The 25071-nt window shown below is 39.9% G+C and overlaps 1 protein-coding gene across 2 annotated transcripts in view; it reads right to left on the bottom strand.

Moving 5' to 3' along the window:
- Positions 1–360: 360 nt before the first annotated feature.
- Positions 361–25071, bottom strand: part of olfm1b (olfactomedin 1b) — a 39271-nt gene continuing 14560 nt past the window's right edge. Inside the window, exons 1-6 of one of the 2 annotated variants that reach the window (XM_073824652.1) lie at positions 22967–23495; positions 21723–21872; positions 20935–21090; positions 17142–17361; positions 9900–10006; positions 361–2123 (exon numbers count right to left, since the gene is read on the bottom strand). In XM_073824652.1, coding sequence (XP_073680753.1) covers positions 1449–2123; positions 9900–10006; positions 17142–17361; positions 20935–21090; positions 21723–21872; positions 22967–23116 — 1458 coding nt within the window. In that variant the 5' untranslated portion in view covers positions 23117–23495 and the 3' untranslated portion in view covers positions 361–1448. Of the gene's footprint in view, positions 2124–9899; positions 10007–17141; positions 17362–20934; positions 21091–21722; positions 21873–22966; positions 23496–25071 lie in introns of those variants that run through there. The other variant, XM_073824653.1, reaches the window with a different exon arrangement.

The raw sequence follows: 25071 nt of genomic DNA on the forward strand, positions 1-25071 counted from the left end.
CATCATATATTAGTTTGCTCAATCATGGTATAGTTTCATATTCATATTTTAGATGTCTTCCAAAGTAAGACATTTTACATTCTGATATCGATCTTTTTGATTTTCGTGACAGAAATGTGGCTTTCTAACGCCAACGAACTAAAACAAAGACACTGAAGCATCACCCAAGCAGACGGTACTACTGTACTGTAAATTACAAAAAAACATCAAATCTACAAAAACCAAGAATGGGTGTAAGAAACAAGCCACTCGAAACGAACCAGATAGAAACAAGCATCTTTTTTTGTTTTTAATTCCCAGAAGCTATAACCAACCCCAACCTCCCTCCCTCCCTCCCTCCCTCCCCCCCTCCCTACCAGCCCTGATCCCAAATCAGTCACGTACAGCATCACACAGGTAAACATTCCTTTGAGCACACCTGCGCATGTAGAAACTGTTCATGCAAAACTAAAGAGATCATTTACAAGAATTCACCAGCACAGAGACTAAATTGGAGTAAGATTGTACCTGAACCCCATCTGCTTGTAAAACCGACACATCTGTTACGCAGAGTTGGCGCATCGTACGTAGCAATTGTGATGCAGATGTAGCTGACATCCATTTACAAACACAACAACTTGTGTATCGGTAGCCTGAAGGGTGATAATATCACCGGAGAAGGTTTAAAGTCAACATGAAATGTGTTTCTGTGGATGACTTGATTTTATCCATTTGGAATTGATTGCGCTGTTAAATATGACCAGAATGATGGATATGTTTGATTGAGGAGTTGATGATGTCTTCTCAGAGGCATATTGTGCATATTAAGATTGGAATGTGTGATTTCATGTTGACTTTAATAGCACGCTTTGGTCTGTTCTCTCAGGTGCTACATACATGTAAATGGTCATTATAAAATACCATGATATGGTCCACATTGAGAACTTAATCGCAGAGAAGGTCAAGTAAAATCTCACGAGAGTTCTTTGAACAAGCTTTCAACAGTCAGCGCCTTCAGCCAATCACATTTTTTCATATTACCTAAAGAAATTAGCTTTGCAAAGCACATGAGTTGGATTTAGGATATTGCACAGACTGGTAAGCCATCCGTGTTAGTTTGCCAAGTGAAGCACCATCGGTTTTCCTGCACACGCTGTTCAGTTTATGAGGTTGAGTGTGAGCTACTAGTCCGTAACTAATCCCAACATTGCCTTCAATTCAGTGCACAGAAAAGCATGAGTAAATGTATTTTTAGTGCTACTGGAAAACATCTGAACAGACGGTGTGTCTTAGAAAGTAAGTCCTCTTGTAAAAAAAAAAAAGAAAGGCGTGGCTTTGTTTATTTCTTTTTTGGCATCTGTTTATGATTTTGTGTTCCATTCATGAGTCTATAGTTCAGAGTTAGTTTCATTCAGCATAGCATTCTGTTAAAGGACATTCCTAAAGATTGTCTTCTAAATCCTCCAAGGTTACAGTTGCTCCGAGCGGATGACGTGGAAAAGTGTAACATTGTACAGGACCTGATGTCCGTTATTCCAAGCGTACAGCGCGCGGTCTCGCGGGTTATAGTCCAGCATGGAGATATGCGAGTACTTGTTTTGCAGAACGATATCGATGTACTCATATGTCGAGGAGTTGGTGTGGTAGGCGTAGTAGACTTTGGTCCCTCCCGAGTAGCCGTTGGTCACGTAGAGCGTCCCGCAAATCATAAACGACTCCCCGGCGCTTCGTCTTGGGTGATTGGTCGTCCAGCTCTGGATTATATGCAGGGTCAGGGGGTGGAGCTTGCTGATGACGATGTTCCCCGCATTCTGATTGGTGGCGTAGACGGCCCAAAGCCCACCCTCGTCCACCATGAGGTCGATGTCGGAGTGTCCGCCCCAGGCGTAGTGGTAGGTGTTACTGTAGCCCGCGTTGTCCAGACGCTGAGATTTACTGATGGTGGACGTCTTGAAGTCAAACTTGATGATCATGTTACTCTGGAACTTGTTGAAGTAAATGGAGCCATTGTAGACCACCTGACCTGTTCCGGACCAAGGGTGCGGCAGTCGGTGAGACGTGAAGTTGTCTGACATCATGAAGTCCGCCATAGATTTGTACTCCCGCACAAAGCGATTGTTATGGTAGCCATCCATGTACCACACCTGAACAGAAGCAAGAGAGTTTAAGTGATTAATATAAATGAAAAACAAGAAACTTAGTTAATGAGACACATCCCTGTAGCACAAGAATGGTGACCAGATGTGCATTAGTTTTCTTCTGGAGGATGTTGTGTGTCTACTAAATGATTCCCTGTTGGATGTTCACACAACATGCAGCAGATGTTTGTCAGAGTGTATAATGAACGCAGTCTTGTTAAGATGTTCATCAGGGTAGTGGACAATTTTGAAATTAATTATAATAAAATATGTCATCTATCTATCTGTCTGTCTGTCTGTTTGACTGTCTGTCTGTCTAACAACCATCTATATATCCATCCATACACCATCTATCCATCCATCCATCCATCCAACCAACAACTGCCTATCCATCCATCCAACCAACAACCATCTATCCATTCATCCAACCAACCAATTAACAACCATCCATCCATCCATCCATTCATCCAACCAACCAACTAACCAACAACCATCTGTCCATCCAACATCCATCCAGCCATCTAACAACCATCTATCTATCCATTTATCCATTCATCTAACAACCATCTATCCATTCATCTAACAACCATCCATCTAACAGCCATCTATCAATCCAACCAACCAACCAACAGCCATCTATCCATCAATCTATCCATCCAGCCATCTAACAACCATCTATCTATCCATACATCCATCCATGGATCCATCCATCCATCCATGTAACCAACCATCTATACATCCATCCAATCAACAGCCTTCTATCCATCATTCGACCAACAATTATCTATCCATCCATCCATCAATCCATCTAACAACATCCATCCAACCAACATCCATCCATCCATGTAACCAACCATCTATACATCCATCCAATCAACAGCCTTCTATCCATCATTCGACCAACAACCATCTATCCATCATCCATCAATCCATCTAACAACATCCATCCAACCAACATCCATCCATCCATCCATCCATCCATCAATCTATCCATCTAACAGCCATCTATCAATCCAACCAACCAACCAACAGCCATCTATCCATCCATCCATCCATCCATCCATGTAACCAACCATCTATACATCCATCCAATCAACAGCCTTCTATCCATCATTCGACCAACAACCATCTATCCATCCATCCATCAATCCATCTAACAACATCCATCCAACCAACATCCATCCATCCATCTATACATCCATCCAATCAACAGCCTTCTATCCATCATTCGACCAACAACCATCTATCCATCCATCCATCAATCAATCCATCCATCCATCCATCCATCCATCTAACAGCCATCTATCAATCCAACCAACCAACCAACCAACCAACAGCCATCTATCCATCAATCTATCCATCCAGCCATCTAACAACCATCTATCTATCCATACATCCATCCATGGATCCATCCATCCATCCATCCATCCATCCATGTAACCAACCATCTATACATCCATCCAATCAACAGCCTTCTATCCATCATTCGACCAACAACCATCTATCCATCCATCCATCAATCCATCTAACAACATCCATCCAACCAACATCCATCCATCCATCCATCCATCCATCCATGTAACCAACCATCTATCCATCCATCCAATCAACAGCCTTCCATCCATCCATCCATCCATCCATCCATCCATCCATCCATCCATCCATCCATCCATCCATCCATCCATCCATCCATCCATCCATCCATCCATCCATCCATCCATCCATCCATCCATCCATCCATCCATCCCTAATCAAACACACCTGAACCAGCTAATAAAGGTCTTAATATGTATACTTGAAACTTCCAGGCAGGTGTGTTGAGGCAAGTTGGAGCTAAACTCTGCAGGACACCGGCCCTCCAGGATCAAGTTTGTTGATACCTGATCTACAGTATATATCGATCGATCATCCAACCAACCAACAACCTACCTACCCATCTATCTACCTACAGTACCTACCTACAACCAACAAGATAGATAGAGTATAAAAATGGTCATAATTCTGGCTCGACATACACAGAATCAAAATTCAAGTAGCGAAGGTTAAACTACAGCCTCATCCTTTGAACGTTCGATCGAAGTGGGTCAAGTTGTTCTTTATTTTGTCTGTGCTTGCATTTGATTTTTTTTGTTCTGGCATGAATTCGCCAACACAGCAGGACGTGTTCAGCGAGGTCTTAATTAAATTCCAGACTGAAGGTGTCCATCCTTCCCTGGCTGTGGCAGAACGCAGGCGGTGAAAACTGACAGCCAGGAAGTTGCTGTGTGCCAGGCATTACGAACCCTATGGGGATAATTCCAGATCATTCCGGATAAAAGCGACTCTCCGTGGAGAATTCTCAGCATGGCTGGGGCTTCTGTCTCTCAGTGAGCGAATGGAAAGGTAGAGCAGTCACGCTTACGGAATATTCCAGAGCTTCGCAGCCCAGCGGGACGTCTGCGTGCTCTCTATAGGAGGCACGAGGCAGTAAACAACATCTACTGTATATATCAACATACACACTCTCTTCTACATGTTGGGACATACTGCACAAACTCTACCTCATGTGAAACCCACAATTGTTCACTGTAAGGCTGCAGCAATAACATCTGATTAGATTTCACTGCGTTTTAACAGCATTTTTCACAATATAAACAGTTCCAAAGCAGCTTTACACAGAGCAGTGTGACAATACTCTCGGTGAGCGAGTCCTAGGTAGAAGTGGCAACTATAAAATCCCCAAAAGTAGAAGGAAGTGCCAAGAATAAGCCCAGGGAGCTTATTCTTTGGCCAACACCAAAATAACACCATAAATCTAAAACAGATGTTTTTCTTCAGGCCAGGATCTAGTCAGGTTTCCAAGTAAATCTTGGTCTCTTATGCTCACCTATATTTAATACAAAAATATAGTAAAAACAGTAATATTGCAAAATAATATTACAATTTCAATGTTTCAGTATTTTCTTGAAAATGCTTGTTATGCATAGCTGAATTTTCAGCATCATTAATCCAGTCTCAGGTGTCACATGATCCTTCAAAAATCATTTTAATATCATTCTATTATTAATAATATCATTCTATTATTATATTTCACGGTTTGCAGATTCATATTTTTGTGGATTTCCCCCCCAGAATTCTTTAATACTTTTAAATTAGGTTTGATTTGTATATTTTTTTTGTTTTCATTTTGATTTTAGTTAATTTACTCAAGTTTTTTTTTAGCAATTTTGAGTTTTTTTGTTTTATTTTATTTTATCATGTTTAACTAAATAAAAAATTGTAATATTGCTAGCTGAAATAATTTCTAAATATATTTTATTTTTATTTTTATTAACATTTATTAACATTTATTTTATTTCAAGACATTTTTTAATTGGTTTTAATTTTACTTCATTTTAGTTAATTACAATATAATAATTACAATATATTACAATAAAGTTCAAAAGAACAGCATTTATGTGAAATAGAAATCATTTACTGTCACCTTTGATCAAATTAATGCTTTGATCTTAATGACTAAAAATATACATTTATAAATGTATTAATGTTTATATGCAAATACATTACTTTAGTGTCAAATGTCAATCATTATATGCTATAAAACTGCTTTGCATCATCTCATCTCTGACAATCATATACATCATCCTGTGCAATATGGATGCCAGGGCATTTTTGTTGATCTGTGAAGCAACTGGTAGCATTGCTATTTTATTTCTGTATGCATCATCTTGAGCATCAGGCCACAGAATAGCTTTATGGTCAGAAGTCGGAAATCAAACAGGAATATGATCAGAATATAGAACACAGCATCAATATTTGACCGTATGCTGGTCGGTCACAGGGTGTTTGTTCGGGCTTTAACTTAATGCTCACGCAGAGCTTGAATGCTGCTCCATCTCTGCTTGGTATCTCTGACAGCAACACGCTGCTCTGCCAAAGCTTTTTATCTTTCAAGAGCCAAAAACCGCTCTGAGATATTGCTTATTGTTCACTCCCACATACACACACACACACATTTCTCTCTCTCTCCCTCGCCACGCTCTGTCTGTCTCACACATACAGCCTACGGTCTCATCAATCTTAGAGAACAAGAGCCTCCAACCCAAAGTGTGAGAAAAACAGAATAAGAGGGAGGGGGGAAAAGCGCTAAAACCAGGTCTGTGGGTGTGAATGAAGGTTATATGTTCACCAGCCTGATTTATAATTGCTCTACTGTGTTTATGGGGTTTGGAGGGACTAGCTTGCGCTAGACATCACTTTAATGGAATTCTGGGTGGGCAATTGTGTATTTTGGGGTGAATATGTGTTGTTAAATCAAAGATCTAATGAGCGTTTGCAGTGGGATGTCATATTTTGTTTTATATTGGTTTTGTATTGGAGTATTTGTTGTGCTTTTGTATTTTCCAGTCTGCTGTAAACTGTAAAATTGGTGGTTGTAAACACTGATTTCTGAAATTGTGAATAAAATAACGATTACTGGAGTGCATTGTAAAGGAAAATACAATTTCAGTCTGTCTACTTCAACATTTCATGTTTAATTCAATGTAACATATCAAAGTTTGCTGTTGATTTAATTAATTATTTGTGAAATTTACTAGCAATTTCTGACCACCGTACAGCATACAATTATAATTGTTAATATAGCCATAGCTATAGTGTTGCATGACTATATTAAACAATATATAAATATATATTCTTTATATATATATATATATATTCATTTTATTTATATTTTATTTATATATATTTTTTTATTTACAATTTTTTTTTTAATGTTGATTATTTTTTGGAAGTGATTCATGTTAGGAAACAATATTAATGTTAAGGAAACAAATTGTCAGAAAGTTGTTATTTTATTAGTAAATTTGTTTTTAAAGCAAATTCCTTTCTGGGGAATTAAAAAATACTAATAACGTTTTATAATTTTATATTTATTTTATTTTATATATATAAAAAACTATTTATATAGTTTTATTTATTCTTTTTTATTAACAAATTCCTTTCTGGGGATGTAAAAAATAAAAATAAATAAAATGTATATAGCATATATATATATATATATATATATATATATATATATATATATATATATATATATATACTGTTTACTAAGACTGTTAAATACAATCTTTAGCAAATCTAATAAGGAATGTGAACTTTCATACTGTACATTGTAATGTTTTGATGCTTCTTGTAGCATTTAAAACTATTTATTTTAGTTGCTAGTGTTTCGTTTTTAATGCATTTGCACAAAACGGACACATTTCAATATTAGCTATACATTATTATAGGTTAAATTTTGGTGAAATATTGGTGCAAGAAGATCTAGTCACTAACCTGAACACTGAATAGGTGTTTCACTTTATAAATGTTAATGTATTGCGTTTCCAAGACTGCAGATATCCATTTTTATGTTTTAATGTGATTTAATGGTAAAAGATAGCAAACAGAAAAGATGCTCAAATGAAGAAATGATCTGGAACTTCTTAACGTTCATAAAAGTTAAGTCAAGTCAACTCTATTTATAAGCGGTAGTGCTTTATATATAACCAATTCTTTCAAAGCAGCTTCACAGTAATATACAAATCATTGATTCAAACTTCATCAAATTCAGTTCAGTTCAATAATAGTGTCAATCTTGGACAATTTGTCAACCATGAAACAAATTTTAATCAGGTACAAAGCAGCTGACAATAGTGTCATTATTCAGCTCAATTCTCTTTAAGTTTTGTTCATCAGTGAGAACTGGAAAGCTCCTTGCTGAGAAACTTCTCACAAACCCAGCAGTTAAAGCATATGCAGCTCTGGGATGCCAACTTCTAATTGCCAATTTGTCATTTAGCCATGTTTTAATGCAAAGCCGCATGCAGGACATTTATTACAGGAACAGTCGCTTGCAACCTGAGGTTAAGATCCTGGCCACGGGTGCAGGGCTGATGCCTCATAGATCAACCCGTGTGAGTTCGATACTGTTGTTTTTGTTAACCCTCCCAGATCTTTATGTTGTGCAATCCGACAGATAAATGGGTCAAAGGTAATCGCACACTTCTACTATGCCATACAACATCACCAAAAACCCTCTTTACACTCTTACAAATGTCTAGGAAACGATTAAGCCAAGAATCGGCTTATACATGCGGGCCATAAGGAACGTCTCGCACTCATTTCCAGCTGCCCTCATTCATCCTCCACAGTCTGCTGTGTCTTAACCTCCACCCGTTATCACAAGCCCCTCGGCGCCCTCCATTACGAGCCCTGCTGGAGCGCTTCACATCTGGACGAGTGGAAAATTATTTGGCCTCGCTTATTTTCCCCTCGTGCCGCTGTGAGTGTTAGTGACCTGGCTTCAACTCTACGTATGCTCAACTCGCAAACGAATTGATGTTATGAACTGGTTTTTATTTTTTCAAGTGATTCACAAACTGTTCGTAAATGCTGTTTGAATAATAAACAGTGTGAAAGTAAACTCGCAAACTGATGGTTATTATAAAAAGTTTTATTTTTTCATAAAAGGCACTTTTATGCCAAAAATTAATCGAATAAGCCTTAGACTGAAGGGAGTGCCTCTGCACCTCACATTGGGACAGGAGAGGTGTCAGTGAATAAATGGGGAAAAAATCTGCATTATTTTGAAAAAAATGTTTCCTTGTCAATCTCAAAGTAATAGGTTACTTTAATAGTTACTTGAAAAAGTAATCTGATTACATTGCTCACGTTATTTGTAATGCGTTACCCCAAACGTATTTACAAACTGTTCAGAAATGTAAAAGTAATATCGCAATTGAATGGTTGTAAAGAACTGGTTCTTTTTTGACTCTTTTATTCCAAGTGATTCTAAACAGTTTGTAAATGTTGCTGGAATGATAAATCAAGTAAAAGAAAAAACAAATGAAGTATAAGGATAAGCTTAAAAGGAGAATGAAATGCGGCATTTTGAATCATGTTCAATGAGACATGATCATCTGAACGAACCAATTTATCTATTGCACAATGGTCATGTGATTTTAGCTGATTCTGATCATTTAGATTTATTTTCTAAATTAGCATGGCAGCAAACAATTTCATTTTGCGTTTTAACTCTTCTCTGTGTGCATGTCAATACAGGACGTGGGTTTTCCTCCAGCATGTATATATGCATTTGTGTATGACGGCTCAGCCTTGAGGTTTGTTTTTTCTTTATGGTTATAAAGCGCTTGCCAGCAGCTATGTGCTTGTGGGTTTTTTACTGCCGGCATAAAATAACCAGCTATCCTCCACTATCTGCATGTTAATGAATTTCAGAAATGAATCCTGTTTGTCCTACAGAAGGAAGCTATTGTTACTGTCACAATCAAATAAGAAATGCAGAAACGCAAGGAATGCACATTAAATTGATCAAAAGTGACAGTCAAGACATTTAGAATGTTACAAAAGATTTCTATTTATACTAAACGCTGTCCTTTTGAACTTTTAAATTCATCAAAGAATTCTAAAAATGGTTTCCACAAAAAAAATCAAGCAGCACGACTGTTTTCAAATTCAAATCAGCATATTAAAATGATTTCTGAAGGATCATGTGACACTAAAGACTGAAGTAATGATGCTGAAAATTCAGCTTTGCATCACAGAAATAAATTACAGTTTTACAACATTTTCAAATAGCAAACACATTTGAAATTGTAAAAATATTTCACAATATTACTCTATTTTTTGTGAAACAAATGCAGCCTTGGTGAACAAAAGATACTTCTTATGAAGTCATTTTGAAGGCATTTATATGTCTAACGTTGTGAAATATATATTTATTGTTGCGTTTACACTCACCCTTGTGTCTCCTTCAGGAGCGAGAGGGTCGGTCATCCAGGATCCGAAACGAGACCCAGATGTTTTAATAGTGATTGCATCACTAATGCCGGTCAGCTTACCACACGCTGCAGGACACACAACACACATATTTAATTACACACACGTATATAATTAAACTCATACACACAGTTTTTTACAAGACGCCTATTGTCACACACACAAGTTTAATGAGTTTAGTGATTTAATGTTGTAATATTATGATGAGTCTGATTCAGTCATAATTACTGTGGTAATCTTATATCTTGGAGTCAAGGTTATGATTAAACAACTTTAATTGAGTCATACTGAGCTTCATTATGATTCTTCATAATGAAAAGAGAGAGAGAAAAAGTCTTCACTGGTAATATATGAATATATATGAATGTTTTTCACTTGTGTGACAGGGAGAGAGAATATAATATACAGATAAATAGTAAGATAAACATAAAAAAATATGTTTTTTGACATCCTGTGGTGATGGTGAGTAATAGCCGTGATTTGTGTGTGTGTATTTTCCTTCTTGGCCTCGTCCATTCAACACACACACACTTGAGATTAACACACTGAGCTGTAATCTGTTGTTTGAAGGGAGATACAGGACTAAATTATTACACTACTATCTTTAGACTAAAGCCCTGATTCTCTCATATTGCAGACACCACAGACACACACCTGCAGAAAAATACACAACCCTCTCACACAAGTGTTACTTGCTCTTTCTTTTTAATCATTTGTTCAGGGCTTTCATTAATTTTGCATGTGATCCCATGTGAGAACATTATACATGTATGTGCTCTTGTTTAATCTCGTGATCGTCAAAATGACATTTGAGGATTTATACTGTATTTGAATTCAGAAACTAGATCTGATCTTAGAGTGGTAACAGTAATATTTTTCTCCTCGAAAAACACAAACACATTCATATCAAAAATGTGCATGGGAATATGTGAAATTCATGTGGTTTTTCCTGTAAATGTTTCATATTCATCAGAAGCAACACGCATGGATGAAGCTCAAGTGTGTGTGTGAAAGCAGAGATCAATCAGTTGTTTTAAAGCCATATTGATCGTACAGTGGAACTGGCCCAGATTTCTCTTCCAGAAACTCGCCTTGAAGGAGAAAGAAAGATGATACACACCAGAGAAAAGATGCCTGTGTGTGTGTGTGTGTGTGTGTGTGTGTGTGTGTGTGTGTGTGTGTGTGTGTGTGTGTGTGTGTATGCTGGGAAATGGAGTCTGTGATAGTGAATGCATAATTTCAGTCTTTTATAGCTCAAGAGACTTGAACTGAGTTCTCAGTTATGCTTCATTTAAGTATCAGCTACATCTCAAATGTTTCTGCTGTAATAAAAACAGACCCAAATGAAAGAAAAGCTGACAGAGCTATAAAATTAATGTGGAGTGTAGCTCAGAACATTTGATCTTAGTAGAGTTTGATGACTTTTGGTCAAATCTGACAGTTTGAGATGTTAAGATCTTTTCTGATTTTCTCTATTTCTCAGGAGAAACATCTGAGAAGCAGAAGTCTCCAGTTGCTCTGAGAAACAATCAATTTAAAAAGATTTCATTTGAGATTTTTCTTCCTCATTGGGAAACTGCATCAATATCACTGAATCAGATAGAGGTGAGTTTAGATTCTGATTTTGACTTGTAATCAATGCCTTAACAGATTATTTCACTTCCAGAACAGAAATTTACAGGTAATTTACTCATCCCTTGTTATCCAAGATGTTCATGTCTTTCTTTCTTCAGTCGTAAAGTAATTATGCTTTTTGAGGAAAACATTTCAGGATTTCTCTCCATATAGTGGACTTTAATGGTGCCTGCGTGTTTGAACTTCCAAAATGCAGTTTAAATGCAGCTTCAAATGGTTCTAAACGATCTCCAAGGAAGAAGGATCTTATCTAGTGAGATACACTTTTTAACCACAAATGCTCTTTTTATCTAGCTCTGCGATTAAGATATGTCAAAAAACTCCCATCTTATTTTCTCCCCCAACTTCAAAATCGCCCTACATTGCTGCAAAAGTACCGACCCAGTGTTTACAAAGTGAACATGCAAAGAATATCAAATGCCCTTTACCAAAAAAGGTAAAACAATGTGTAATGCAATGTAAGACTATTTTGAAGTTAGAGGAGAACATGAGATGGGTTTTTCAACATACCCTAACTGTTATGAACCGAGGCGCACAGAGTATGTATGCGCGTCCCAGAGCTAGAGATGTCTGTCAACTCAAATCTACAGACTGGCTCTGACTTTCAACAACTACACTCTTAAAAATAAAGGTGCTTTAAAAGGTTCTTCACAGCGATGCCACGGAAGAACCATTTTTGGTTCCACAAAGAACCATTCAGTCAAAGGTTCTTTAAAGAACGATCTCTTTCTTACCATTTTATAATCTGAAAAACCTTCTTTTGCCCCAAAGAACCTTTTGTGAAACAAAGGTTCTTCAGATGTTGAAGGTTCTTTATGGAACCATTTAGACAAAAAAAGTTCTTCTATGGGATCATGAAGCACCTTTATTTTTAAGAGTGTAGCGTCAACTTCTCCAGACTGTAAATCGGTGGAAAATCAGGGCAAAAACTGTGTAGTGTATTCCATGGTTTAGTGTGAAGAACCTTTTCCACTATAAAGAACCTGAAATGGAAAGGTTCCATAGATGTTAAAGGTTCTCAATGGAACCAGTGATGGCAGGATCTTAAGAACCTATAATGTGACAATAACTTTTTTTAATCTCAGCAGCTCTGAAACCAGCCAAAATTATTGATCATAAAGTTCTTTGAATCTGAGATGCTGCTAAGAACCTTTATTTTAAAAAACTCTGCTGAAAGTAATCAATGCTGCACCCTTGATTAACCATCAGACGTTTGTGAAGTGGGGCGGCTCATACCCAATACTTTTTGTTAGCTGTTATGTTAGAAAGTCCAGCGTCCACTCACATACTTGGGTCAGTATAATTGTGACACATGTGAGTAGCTAAATCTGACAAAGTCATTGTTTTCTCTCTGCAATGTCCTTAAAAAATAATTATTCCTAAATTTAAGTGCATAATACTTTTTTAAATTCTAAAATGATAATTTTCCTTAAGTTTATATTACAGGTTCAGTACAAACCTGTGGCATAATGTTGATTGCTGCAAAAATAATTTGAAATTATTTGCTTTAAAAAAAAAAAAGGCAAAAAATTAGGTTACAATGACACACTTACAATGGAAGTAAATAAGGCCAGTTTCTGAAGGATTTACAGTAAGTGTCACAATTTGAGCCTCCGTCGTCCTGTCATCACAAACTCTTGCACTACACATCATGGACTTCATCCCCCACAAGCCACTGCACCAGTCACTGCTCACACCTGTTCCTTGTGACCCACTGCACTGATTGCTGCACACATCTGTTCCTCATCACACTGACTGCTTATAAGCTTCTCACACACACAGCCACTTTGCAAAGTCTTGTATTACCCCGGCTACATTCTGAGCGTTTCTTTCCCGTGTTTGATTTCCCGTGTTTTTGATTCCTGGACTCCCTCTTGTGTTTGATTCTCGCTGCCTGCCCCGACCATTCTGCCTGTGTTTGACTACCTGGAATGAATGAATGAATGATGCATTTATATAGCGCTTTCATTGTGTATTGCCGTACACCCAAAGCACTTTACAATCATATGGGGGATCTCTCCTCAACCACCACCAGTGTGCGGCATCCACTTGGATGATGCGTCGGCAGCCACAGTACAACGGCGCCAGTGCGCTCACCACACACCAGCTACAGGTGGAGAGGAGAGAGTTATGGAGCCAATTCAATGAATGGGGATTATTAGGAGGCCATGATTGACTAGGGCCAGTGGAGGGAATTTGGCCAGGACACCGGGGTTACACCCCTACTCTTTACGAGAAGTGCCATGGGATTTTTAATGACCACAGAGAGTCAGGACCTCGGTTTAACGTCTCATCCGAAGGACGGTGCCTTTTACAGTATAGTGTCCCCGTCACTATACTGGGGCATTAGGACCCACATAGACCACAGGGTGAGCACCCCCTGCTGGCCTCACTAACACCTCTTCCAACAGCAACCTAGTTTTCCCAGGAGGTCTCCCATCCAGGTACTGACCAGGCTCAGCCCTGCTTAGCTTTAGTGAGCAACCGGTCTTGGGCTGCAGGGTGATATGGCTATGGTGATACGATTTCTGCCTGCCCCTTTGTGTTTGTTTATTCTTAATAAATGCTGCGAATGGATCCGCTCGTCTCCAACCGTCCTTGTGACAGAAGACTTCGCCACTACAAGGATCCAGCAGCTAGTATGGTGTCATCCGGTTCCAGCATGAATTCCACAGTACAGATCATGCGTCTCAAACAAGGTGAGCGGTCTGTTGAGGAGTACGCTATGGACTTTGTTGAATTGGCTAATCAGTCTTCAATGGATGAGTTATGCCTGATGATTTTCTTCCGTGGAGGACTCTTAGAGCCATTGGCTTCACTGATGCCCACGTTCGAACCTAACTGGACTTTACAAATTTACGTTGACATTGCTCTGCAAATGAGTGGCTCTCCTTTTACTGTGGGAATCAAAGAAGACAACAATGTTCCCACAGTAAACTCCAGCTCAGAGCCACTACACAAGATGGCCGTCCTTCCAGAGTCTGTTTTCAAGATGGCCACCCTTCCAGAGCCATTGCACAAGATAGCTGCCCTTCCAGAGTCTGTTCTCAAGATGGCCACCCTTCTAGAGCCATTGCACAAGATGGCTGCCCATCCAGAGTCTCCGCTGGTTCCGCCCAGTCTTCCAGAGCCTCCGCTGGTTCCGCCCAGCTTTCCGCCCAGCCTCCCAGAGTCTCCGCTGGTTCCGCCCGGCCTCCCAGAGTCTCCGCTGGTTCCGCCCGGCCTTCCAGAGTCTCCACTGGTTCCGCCCAGCCTTCCAGAGCCTTCGCTGGTTCCGCCCAGCCTTCCAGAGCCTTCGCTGGTTCCGCCCAGCCTTCCAGAGCCTCCGCTGGTTCCGCCCAGCCTTCCAGAGCCTTCGCTGGTTCCGCCCAGCCTTCCAGAGCCTTCGCTGGTTCCGCCCAGCCTTCCAGAGTCTCCGCTGGTTCCGCCCAGCCTTCCAGAGCCTTCGCTGGTTCCGCCCAGCCTTCCAGAGCCTTCGCTGGTTCCGCCCAGCCTTCCAGAGCCTCCGCTGGTTCCGCCCAGCCTTCCAGAGCCTCCGCTGGTTCCGTCCAGCCTTCCAGAGCCTCCGCTGGTTCCGTCCAGTCGTCCAGAGCCTATGCTGGTTCCGTCCAGCCTTCCAGAGTCTCCGCTGGTTCCGTCCAGTCGTCCAGAGCCTATGCTGGTTCCGCTCAGCCTTCCAGAGTCTCCGCTGGTTCCGCCCAGCCTTCCAGAGCCTCCGCTGGTTCCGCCCAGCCTTCCAGAGCCTCCGCTGGTTCCGCCCAGCCTTCCAGAGCCTCCGCTGGTTCCGCCCAGCCTTCCAGAACCTCCGCTGGTTCCGCCCAGCCTTCCAGAACCTCCGCTGGTTCCGCCCAGCCTTCCAGAACCTCCGCTGGTTCCGCCCAGCCTTCCAGAACCTCCGCTGGTTCCGCCCAGCCTTCCTGAGATTCCTGTCTGCCCTGTTCTGACCACGGAGGCCATGTATGGACTGTCTAATTTCCCACCCACCCTCCCTACTGCCCCAGTCCCACCACCTCTGTCTCCTGACAGTCCCTCGGCTCACCTTCAACCCACCTTCGGTGCAGAGGACTTGCCGTGGGTCTACCAGTCTCCATCGGTGTCCTGGCTGGAGGATCCCTGACCATCGCCTCCAGCCTCAGAGTCCTGGACTCCGCCTCGACCCTCCAACCCTGCGGCTCCACCCCGGCTCTCTGCTCCCTCGTCTCCGCTGTCGGCCGTCGGTCCACCAGCTCCAACGGGCTCCATCGTCCCTCCGGCTCCGCCCTGGTCGGTCGTCGCCCCACCTTCGCCTCTGGACTCTACTCCTCCGGCTGCGCCTCGTCGCTCCGTCCTACCGGCTCTGTGGACCTCCTCCCTCCCACGGGCACAGCCTCGGTCCTCTGTTGCTCCGGCTCTGCCGTGTACCTCCGGACCTCCATCTCTGCCTTGGTCGCCAGAGCCTTGGGTTCCGCCTTGTCGGCTCCGCCTCAGTCTCCTGTTTCTCCACCTGCACATGGACCGGGGCCTCCATCCATGCCTCTGTGCCATGCCCACTCCATCACTCACCCGAACATGTATTTGAAGCGTCTGGAAGCCGCTCTTAGGTGGGGGGCTCTGTCACGATTTGAGCCTCCATCGTCCTGTCATCACAAACTCTTGCACTACACATCATGGACTTCATCCCCCACAAGCCACTGCACCAATCACTGCTCACACCTGCTCCTCGTGACCCACTGCACTGATTGCTGCACACATCTGTTCCTCATCACACTGACTGCTTATAAGCTTCTCACACGCACAGCCACTTTGCGAAGTCTTGTATTGCCCCGGCTACATTCTGAGCATTTCTTTCCCGTGTTTTTGATTCCTGGACTCCCTCTTGTGTTTGATTCTCGCTGCCTGCCCCGACCATTCTGCCTGTGTTTGACTACGATTTCTGCCTGCCCCTTTGTGTTTGTTTATTCTTAATAAATGCTGCGAATGGATCCGCTCGTCTCCGACCGTCCTTGTGACAGTAAGGTTGTAATTTCATAAAAGCATTTACATTAGTTCTTCTTTTAATGTGCAGTCAAACCAAAAATTATTCAGACACCAGATATAATTTTGATATATTGTTTACTAGTGGGTACAGGACAATATAGTTGCTAGTGAGGACAGAATAAAGTAAACTGACAAATTATACCCAAAAATTCTTATATTTTCTTATATTTTCTTATGTTGGTCCCAAATTTATAACAATTTGGGACCAACAATTTGATTTGACACTGACCTGACCATGTTTTGTTACATAATTGTACAGTTTTTGGGGTTTTTTCTACATTGTATTGTAAATTATATTTCTGATATAGTTTATATAATTTATATTCTGACATTTTGACTTGTCTCAGCAAAAAAATCTAGGTTTTTTTTTTGTTCTAAAAAGGAGGAACAAGTAGAATTTTTTGTGGCCATCAATCATGCTACAAATGTTTTTAATTGAGCTCATTTTGTACTGTACCCGATATTTAATGACCAGAAAACACTAACATGTCTTGGGTTAACTTTGCTAAGAAAGATAAACACATATTTATTGACTCTGTATGTGTGCCTTACCGAGTTTCTGCATGCACGCGCGTAGCCGCTCCTCCAGACTGACCACGCGGGAGTGCAGGTCATCGTAGTCGTAGGCTCCCATCTCCTGCTGGAGGAGGCTGAGGCTGGACGTCAAGTTCTGCACCTCCTCCTTAAACTGTTGAACCAGCCGTGCGTCTGCTTTGTACTCCTCCAGTACGGGAATCAGCGGACGCAGCTCCGCCATTTTTGCCTTTATGGCCTGCAAATACGTAACGTGGGAACGTTGGAAAATCTTGCGTATTGTACATTCCGAAACCTGTCTAAACCCTTGCTGCCTAAGCTGATTTGAACAATCTAGGTTTGGAATACTGTTGTGTATAAATTAATATGCATGTTTGTTTATTTGAATACTCTTAAAATAAACGTTTCATTGGATTTTACAGCTATTAGATTTCTTATCCACCTTATTTTCCTTGTAAGAGCGGGTGCAGCCGTTTGTAAATTTTATGGGTCTGGTTTTCAGTCTCACCGGCGTCCAGCTATTTTTAGCTGTATGAAACAGCGTTTTCCTGCTTGATATTGCAAATTGGTGTGTCTAACCATATTTTTAAATGTATTATCTTAATTATGAACACACTGGTTTGTAGTGCAAACAGTTTTACCATTTACTGCACGTTGTTATTCTTCTCTTTATTTCTCTATAGCAGTTAACAAACCTGAAATCTCGCCCATAGGCTTACTTCCGCTTTGAAAAATAAGGTGAATAGAAAACCATATCTGCCTTAAAGTATGTGGACATCAAACCATTGGCATTTACTGTGAGTTATGATCCATTCACACTAAGGATAAAATTATAACAATGTATTATTATTTTAATTGTGAACACACTGGTTTGTAGTGCAAACAGTTTTACCAATCTACTACACGTTGTTATTCTTCTCTTTATTTCTCTATAGCTGTTAACAAACCTGAAATCTCACCCATAGGCTTACTTCCGTGCTGGAAGAATAAGGTGAGTTGAAAATCATATCTGCCTTAAAGTGGACATCAAACAATTGACATTTACTATGAGTTATGATCCATTCACACAAAGCATAAAATTATAACGATAAAGATATCGTTCTAGATTTAAACGAATAGTAGAGGCTACACATTAATAATAATAATAATAATAATAATAATAATAACGGCACAAAGGAATGATGGAATCACTTTCAGAATGATTTTCTTCCAGAATTCACCTGACTTTAAAGAGCTAGCGCATTTAAAGTGGCAGATGACAAAATCTTCAATGCATGCTTATAATAAAAAACATTATCGTGCATTGGTGTGGATGTTAATTGTTATGGTTATGTTTATAGTAATTCTTTTTGCTGCTTTATATTGCAAATTGGGTCTAGCCATATTATTTGAATGTATTATCTTAATTATGAACACACTGGTTTGTAGTGCAAACTGTTTTACCATTTACTGCACGTCGTTATTTCTCTATAGCAGTTAATGAACCTGAAATCTCGCCCATAGGCTTACTTCCGCGTTGGAAGAATAAGGTGAGTAGAAAACCATATCTGCCTTTAAGGATGTGGACATCAAACCATTGGCATTTACTATGAGTTATGACCCATTCACACAAAGGATAAAATTATAACGATAAAGATATCGTTCTAGATTTAAACCAATGGTAGAGGCCACACCACATTAATAATAATAAAGGCACAAAAGAATGATGGAATCACTTTCAGAATGATTTTCTTCCAGAATTCACCTGACTTTAAAGAGCTAGAACATTTAAAGTGGCAGATGACAAAACTTCAATGCATGCTTATAATAAAAAAGAACAATATCGTGCATTGGTGTGGATGCTAATCGTTATGGTTATGTTATAGTAATTGTTTTTGCCGCTTTATATTGCAAGTTGGTGTCCGTTTCTACTCCTCTGGGAAGGTTTTTCTAAATGCTGGAACCGATATAGCGGCTTGCTTGTGAGCATCACTGAGGTCAGGTATTGATGTTGGATGGTTGAAAAAGGTCTCAAAGGTCTTCTATGAGAGTTCAAATCATGGTTTTGTGCAGGTCAGTCCAGTTTTTTCCCACCAGACGGCTAGATAAATAGTTTTCATTAGTCTCCCTAGAGCAAAAAAGGTCCCGCTCGACTATAAATGCTAGTTTCCCCTAGTGAAAAAAGAAGTGTGCTTTTTGTGTTTAATTAAATTAATTGTATAGAATGTGCACGTGTTGTGTCTTAAAAGTATATTTTCAAAAACCTGTTCTTGCAGATAATGCTTACACATTTTTCTAAAGGTATACCTTTTTAAGTTTTTCTTTTAATTATCTTTTGTGCTGCTTTAAAAAATACACTAATTTCAACGTGTCGACTAACATACTAAAGCACACGTAAAGTATTGAATAACTGAAAACATTATATTCAGTTCTCACTTAAGTAGTTTAAGTGTATAATTTCCGTAATACATAATCTTTTTGAAAGTATGCTAAAGTGTATGTCTTTTTCAAAAGGTAAAGAGACTGTATTGATTGTAGTCTTGATTTTATACTACATCAAATGATGTTGATTCAAATCTTTTAACTAAAAGGTGTCCACATACTTTTGGCCATTTACATTAAAAATTACATTTTTTAACCAATAATGCCCATATCAAGTACTTCTAATGTAATAAACTTACATTTTCATATAGCACCTCAAGAACCCTGTGTTTTAATAATAGGGTTCTTTGCTTAAATGCTTCAGTAAACCATTTGAAATGTTACTTTTAAGAGTTTGTGTGTGATGCGTGTGCGTGCTTGTAGAGCCAGTGAGAGACCAGAGGCCAAACTGCAGTAAAACTACTCATATCCGTAAAGCAAAATGATATATCTACAAACATTTATCGACGAAATCAAGCGCTCTGAACACGGTAAACAATTGGGAAAAGACTTTATTAGTTGTCGTTTAGAATGCAACAGCAGAAAGGGACACATGCTGAAATTACAACTCACATACAACAATGTGATGTTTAGATTAAATTCTTTACTTCAAAAACGCATATTTACTCCAAAAAACCAAAGACTCATAGTGACAAATAATAAGAGTAATAATAATGAAAGAGAAACTTAAGCAATACTAGCAAAGATGAGAATAATTATGGTAGTTGTAGTAATAATAAGAGCAATATAGCAATGAAACTAAAGAAAGTAGATCATATAAATAAAACGTAACAATTCTTTAGAGTAGCATGCAGGAGGAGATCTGATTGGTGGTTGGATAAGGGAAGGGGGAGGGGTGTTTCTTACAGCTAATGTCGAATAGAATATGAGAATCGTGACATAAACAGCGTGACTGACGCCCACTTCAGCCAATCGTGGGTTTGACCTGCCTCTTCTGGCCTCTGGCTCTCCTATCATGTCTTTATAGTTAGCCCTGCAAGCAAGAAACAACACACTCAGCACAGGGAGCTAACTCGCTAACCTAGCTAAGACATTCACGTGCTCTCACAGTCACACACGCAAACCTCACATACTCGCACACTCACGCTTGTGTTACAAAGTGCAAACAAAACTACAGTCCATGCATGTGTCAGGTAGTGCAGTGTGCGTCAAATGTGCAGATCCTTTATTTATTAATATTTAATCATTTTAATGTTATAATTCAATTGAATCTTGGTAGCAAATGTTGCATTTAGTGCACAAATGTTCACTAATTGTCTGGATCGAATCAAACAGGTCTGCACATTTCGCAAAAGTCACACAAGCATTTATAGGTGTGCATGCAATCTGTAGTGTGCTCATGTATGAAAGTGTGATGTGTGCATTCATGTGCAATATGTGCTCTGTTTACCTTGTATTGCTTGGCGATGTTTTGTTTGTGGTTCTCCTCCACCTGTCTGAATTTGGTCTCCAGGCCACGGAGTTGATCCTCCATCTTCACCACGTACTGCAGGTCCCTCTGGGTCCGCTGGTCCAATACTTGGATTGATTGCGTCATGTTTTGCACCTGGAAACACACACAATAGTACCAGAGATAAAGCGATTTTGTAAGTAAACACATTTCATATAATTAGTATTATTAATTTGCTATCCTGTCTTGAAAAAATAGCTATTTTCTTTCTTTTTTCGTCACATTTTCTTTCATTATTATTATTATTTTGAAAAATGTATATATAATGATGCATATATTTTACAAGATATTACGTTTATTTTTCATTTTGAGAATTCAGTATTTGTTTTATTACTTCCACTGAGCATAAAATGATCTGCTTTTGAAGAAACGTCTACATATATGGACTCTAAACATCGATAACGAATCTAGTGACCTTCAGCGAACGAGCGTGTTCTGCAGCTATTCCACGTCTGCTAATGATTCGATGTGTCCGAGGAGTTGCATCATTGTCTTTCTGAGGAAAAGGCTGTTTGCCTTTGCGCCAGCCGTGTTCCAGAGGAACTCATTAACGCTGAGTGTTTGCATGTGAATGATATTGTTGTCTGAGTTGTTAGGCTCGTGCCTCTAGGTCACTTTGATCTCTGGAGATACTCTGGTTGTCATAGATTCGGTGTCTGTGGCAACTTTACTTAGGTAACGTGATGCCAAAGGGCAAACCGATAGAGCATTATAGGTCGGGAGGTCACCTTCTCCAGCAGTTGGCGGAGTTGTTTGGTGCGGGCATCTCTCGAGCACATGGTCTGCTGAGGTGCGACGACCGTACACACACACCTGCCCTCGCTGTCCTGAGCCGAGCTGTACACCTGCCAGGACTCCTCTGGGTTTGCGGGTAAAACCTGTGAGAAACGAACGAGAACAAGAGATATTACAACCTCTGAAGTTCACAGTTTCATTTATAATCCCAGACTTATTGGCATTACAATCACACATGACACAAGAGTACGCAAAATCCCATCTGCTCGTGCCATGTCAGGCCACTCCCACATCCGCACCCTCCAATCAAAACACAGTGGCTTTACATCAGCCTTATTCCCTCAAACAGTTGTGTAGTCGTGTTTGACTGACAGCTGTTGGAGAGAGGCGATCTATCCTGCTCAGCTGTGTCATTCTTGAACCGCTGTTGAGTTACAGATCCAATCACAGTCTGTCTGGAGTTGGTGAGAGTGAGCGACAGATGGAGGATTGATGAACATCCGCACATGCAGGTCTGGAGAATCCGAAATCTCCTCAATCTCCAAATCAATGGAATAGTACAACACTACACACAGTCTTTGATTCTACCGCTTTGCAGTCTTTTCATCTTGTATTCCATTTTTTTATCTGGCCCGTGGTAAACCACATAGATTTTGGGGGTTTTAACATTAAAATTATGAAGAGCTACACAACTGTTCCATTTTTACTCCTTTTTTTTATATACATAAGAATGTGCTCAAAACACGTTCTTGCATTCAAAAGCACGCTAGGGACTAAAGAAAAAAACACGTCTTTGCTTCTTTAAGTGGGCTTTTCCATGCTCATTCTAGTGAAATCACAAAAAACTCCTGATATCTATTGACTTATTGCAATAATTTGTTTTATTAAAGTAAAAAAGTAAATACGAATTAGAACGCGAAAACGTTACAAATTGTAACATTAATGAGCTGAGCGTTCGAAATTCCATGACATCACAATCAGCAGGTCCGTGAACGCCACTTTTTGAAACCGAGAACGCGCAAGGAGGCGTGCACACACCTTTCTGCATTGGAAATTTTTAAAGAATGAATGGAATAGAATGCAAAAGAGTAAGTACAATAATTTGTATACAAAAGACGCTTTAAATTTAGAAAAAATTTAGTGGAAAATTTTTAAATATACATAAGCTTTAATATTTTAACTTTTTTTTCCCTTTTTTTCTTTTTTACATTTTCTTCGGAAATAACCCGAGACTTACTCCTATACTCCGGTCGGGATAGCCGCCCTGCGCCGCGGTCAGCTTGGTGGTGTTGAGCCCCACTAGTGATGGCAGTGTCTGGGACATCCAGTTGGTGATCATTGCCATGGTGCTGAGCACCACACCGATCTTCAGTAAAGGCACCGACATCTCTGCGCACTGACCCGAACTCTCATTCTACAAAAGCCACCGGGGAACCGTAACGGCGAGCATCGCTGCCCGTGCGCGCCTCGTTTATCACCATCATCCGCATCATCTCCTCTAACGGTCCCAGTTCGGACGGTCTAGCGGTGCTCATCTTGATGTATGCAAGTGATTCAATAGAGTCCGGTGTTGTTAAAGTAATACAAACTGAGCGGTTGTGACCCTCGTCTCCGCGCACTGCTCCCGTCTGGTGTCTTTTCCGTTATCCGTGTCTCTTTTGTGTGCGTTCACGCCCTTATTGGTCCGCCTTCCCCACGCAAGTGAATTACTCAGGATGGATTACAACTGCACACACCGACTGCTCTCCGTGGATGAGAAAGGAGGCGGCGCAACGCGCTCCTATATAAGGGAACGCGTGAACGCGTCAAGCGCTCCTCTGCTCACGAGACGCGCCACCAGGGATTTGCACTTGGCAACGGATCGCGTTAATGGCCTGATATCGTCATAGCCACGAGCCCAGGAAGGTTGTAAACGGAGCATCCCAATATCACGCCCCACTCCGGGTCAGCGGGAGTGAATAACCATCACATTTCTCCCTTTTGTTATCTTACAATAATTCTAACCACCACCAGAGTGCAAATTCTGAAAAGATTTTCGGAGGCGTCAAATTTTCTGTCAGTAATTTTCGCGGCATAATCTGTTTAGGCTCTTTTAGCGCAACCAAAGATTTCTTTTCCCGCCACACAGTCACCCATGGAAGCCAATTTCCGCCACTGACCTTTTTTCTCGCAATTGCGTTTACATCTCGCAATTCTGACTTTTCTTCTCGGAATTGTGAGTTATAAACTCGCAAATGCAAATTATAAAGTTAGAATTGTGAGATATAAACTCGCAATTGCGAATTCTAAAGTCAATATCGAGAGACATAGACTCGCAATTCTGAGATATGAACTCACAGTTGTGACTTTTTCCTCAGAATTACAAGTTAACAACAATTTTGAATTTATAAGACGCAATTGCGAATTATAAAGTCAATACTGATAGACATAAACTGGCAATTTTGAGAAATAAAGTGGTTATTCTAAGAAATAAAGTCAGAATTGCGAGATAGAAACTCACAATTGTGACTTTTTCCTCAGAATTACAAGTTTACAACAATTTTGACTTTATAACACGTAATTGCGAATTATAAAGTCAATACTGAGAGACATAAACTCGCAATTTTGAGAAATGAAGTCGCTATTCTAAGAAATAAAGTTAGAATTGCGAGATAGAAACTCACAATTGGGACTTTTTTCCTCAGAATTACAAATTTGCAACAATTTTGACTTTATAACACGTAATTGCGAATTATAAAGTCAATACTGAGAGACATAAACTCGCAATTTTGAGAAATGAAGTCGCTATTCTAAGAAATAAAGTTAGAATTGCGAGATAGAAACTCACAATTGTGACTTTTTCCTCAGAATTACACGTTTACAACAATTTCGACTTTATAACACGCAATTTTGAATTGTAAAGTCAATATTGAGAGACTTGAGAGAATTGCGAGATATAAACTCACAATTGTTTTTTTCTCTCTCAGAATTACAAGTTCCCCACAGTTTTGTATTTCTAACACGAAATTGCGAGTTAAATCAGAATTATGCGGTATAAACTCGCAATTCTGACGACACAGTCTTTTTCCCCTCTCAAAATTGGCCTATAACTCGCAATTTTGAGTTTACAATTCTGAGGGGAAAAAATATTTCAGAATTGCGAGAAATAAACAAATGAGAAACTGTTAAATACAACCTCGCATTTGCAAGAAAAAAAATTATATCACGCAATTCTGAGAAAAACAGTCAGAATTATGAGTTTGTGTCAATCAATTTTGAGAAAAAGTCAGAATTGTGAGATAAGTCGCAATAACATTTCTTTATTTTTTGTTATTGGTGGAAACAGGCGTCCATATTCAACCA

This window comes from Garra rufa, chromosome 19, assembly GCF_049309525.1.
Source record: "Garra rufa chromosome 19, GarRuf1.0, whole genome shotgun sequence".
Classification (NCBI taxonomy): domain Eukaryota; kingdom Metazoa; phylum Chordata; class Actinopteri; order Cypriniformes; family Cyprinidae; genus Garra; species Garra rufa.